At 46.0% G+C, this 902-nt stretch overlaps 1 protein-coding gene across 1 annotated transcript; it reads left to right on the forward strand.

The window, feature by feature from the left end:
- Positions 1-651: 651 nt before the first annotated feature.
- T265_12292 (hypothetical protein) lies at positions 652-879 on the forward strand (the record flags this gene model as incomplete). The annotated part of the gene is made up of 1 exon (XM_009179618.1): positions 652-879. The coding sequence occupies one exon, from the start codon at positions 652-654 to the stop codon at positions 877-879; it is 228 nt and encodes a 75-aa protein (XP_009177882.1).
- Positions 880-902: the final 23 nt, after the last annotated feature.

The raw sequence follows: 902 nt of genomic DNA on the forward strand, positions 1-902 counted from the left end.
AAATTCGCGCTCTAACCACTGAGTCATCATGCCCAAGAGGAAATAAGGCAGATAAATATGCATTTAATGTGGAGATGCGAGCGAGCATGACTTCCAAGGAGGGTAGACCTAATATCACAGTATTTCATACGCTCTCTGCCAACTCAAGTTCAAAATACGAAAGACGTTAGAAAATTCAGTCGATCCAGTCATCGGTAGTCCAAAGTAGGATATTCTGAATCATCGTCGTCATCATCGACACCATAGCATCAGTGTTCAGCACCGATGCTTTGCTGCCGTACGGTTGTACGCGGGTTGGATACTGCCAAGACGCCCATATCTGGGCAGGAGGACGATTAGAGTTCCCGATCAAACACTTTGGCTCAAAAGCCTGAGCGTAATACAGTGGATTTTGGCGGGAAACGCAGGTGCACTACTATTTTCATACAAACCGCCATACATGTTCGAATCCGCCGCCTGGAGGGTCTGGAGATTGTTGATTGGACCTCTAGCCATTGATCAACCAGGTATGAGACTGTGGATGTCACACAAACATCCTCCCCTCAGTATAGATCAATAGGTCGCGGAGGCACGCAAACTGTCACCACAGTAAGGTCCAGTCCCTTCGTACATGGTCACTTTCAACTGAAGGCTCGATTTTTTTTCACCACTATGAATGAATATAAGTCAGGTTCTCCAAGAATAACAATCTGTTCAGGTGGGGAGTTTTACAAGCGCACAGATGGACATGGCTCTCAAGATGTTCGCGACAACAGTTCATTTAAGGTTGATCGCAAAACAAAAGCGGGAGTCCCAAAGGAACGGGCACATAAACAGTCCAGAATTCTTAAAGAAAGATTATTGCTGCTGTTGAGCAGTTCGCTTCTGGAGGATGAGTGAACTTCCAACGGGTCTGGAGTTAT

Source organism: Opisthorchis viverrini (genome assembly GCF_000715545.1).
Source record: "Opisthorchis viverrini unplaced genomic scaffold opera_v5_4566, whole genome shotgun sequence".
NCBI classification, from domain to species: Eukaryota; Metazoa; Platyhelminthes; class Trematoda; order Opisthorchiida; family Opisthorchiidae; genus Opisthorchis; species Opisthorchis viverrini.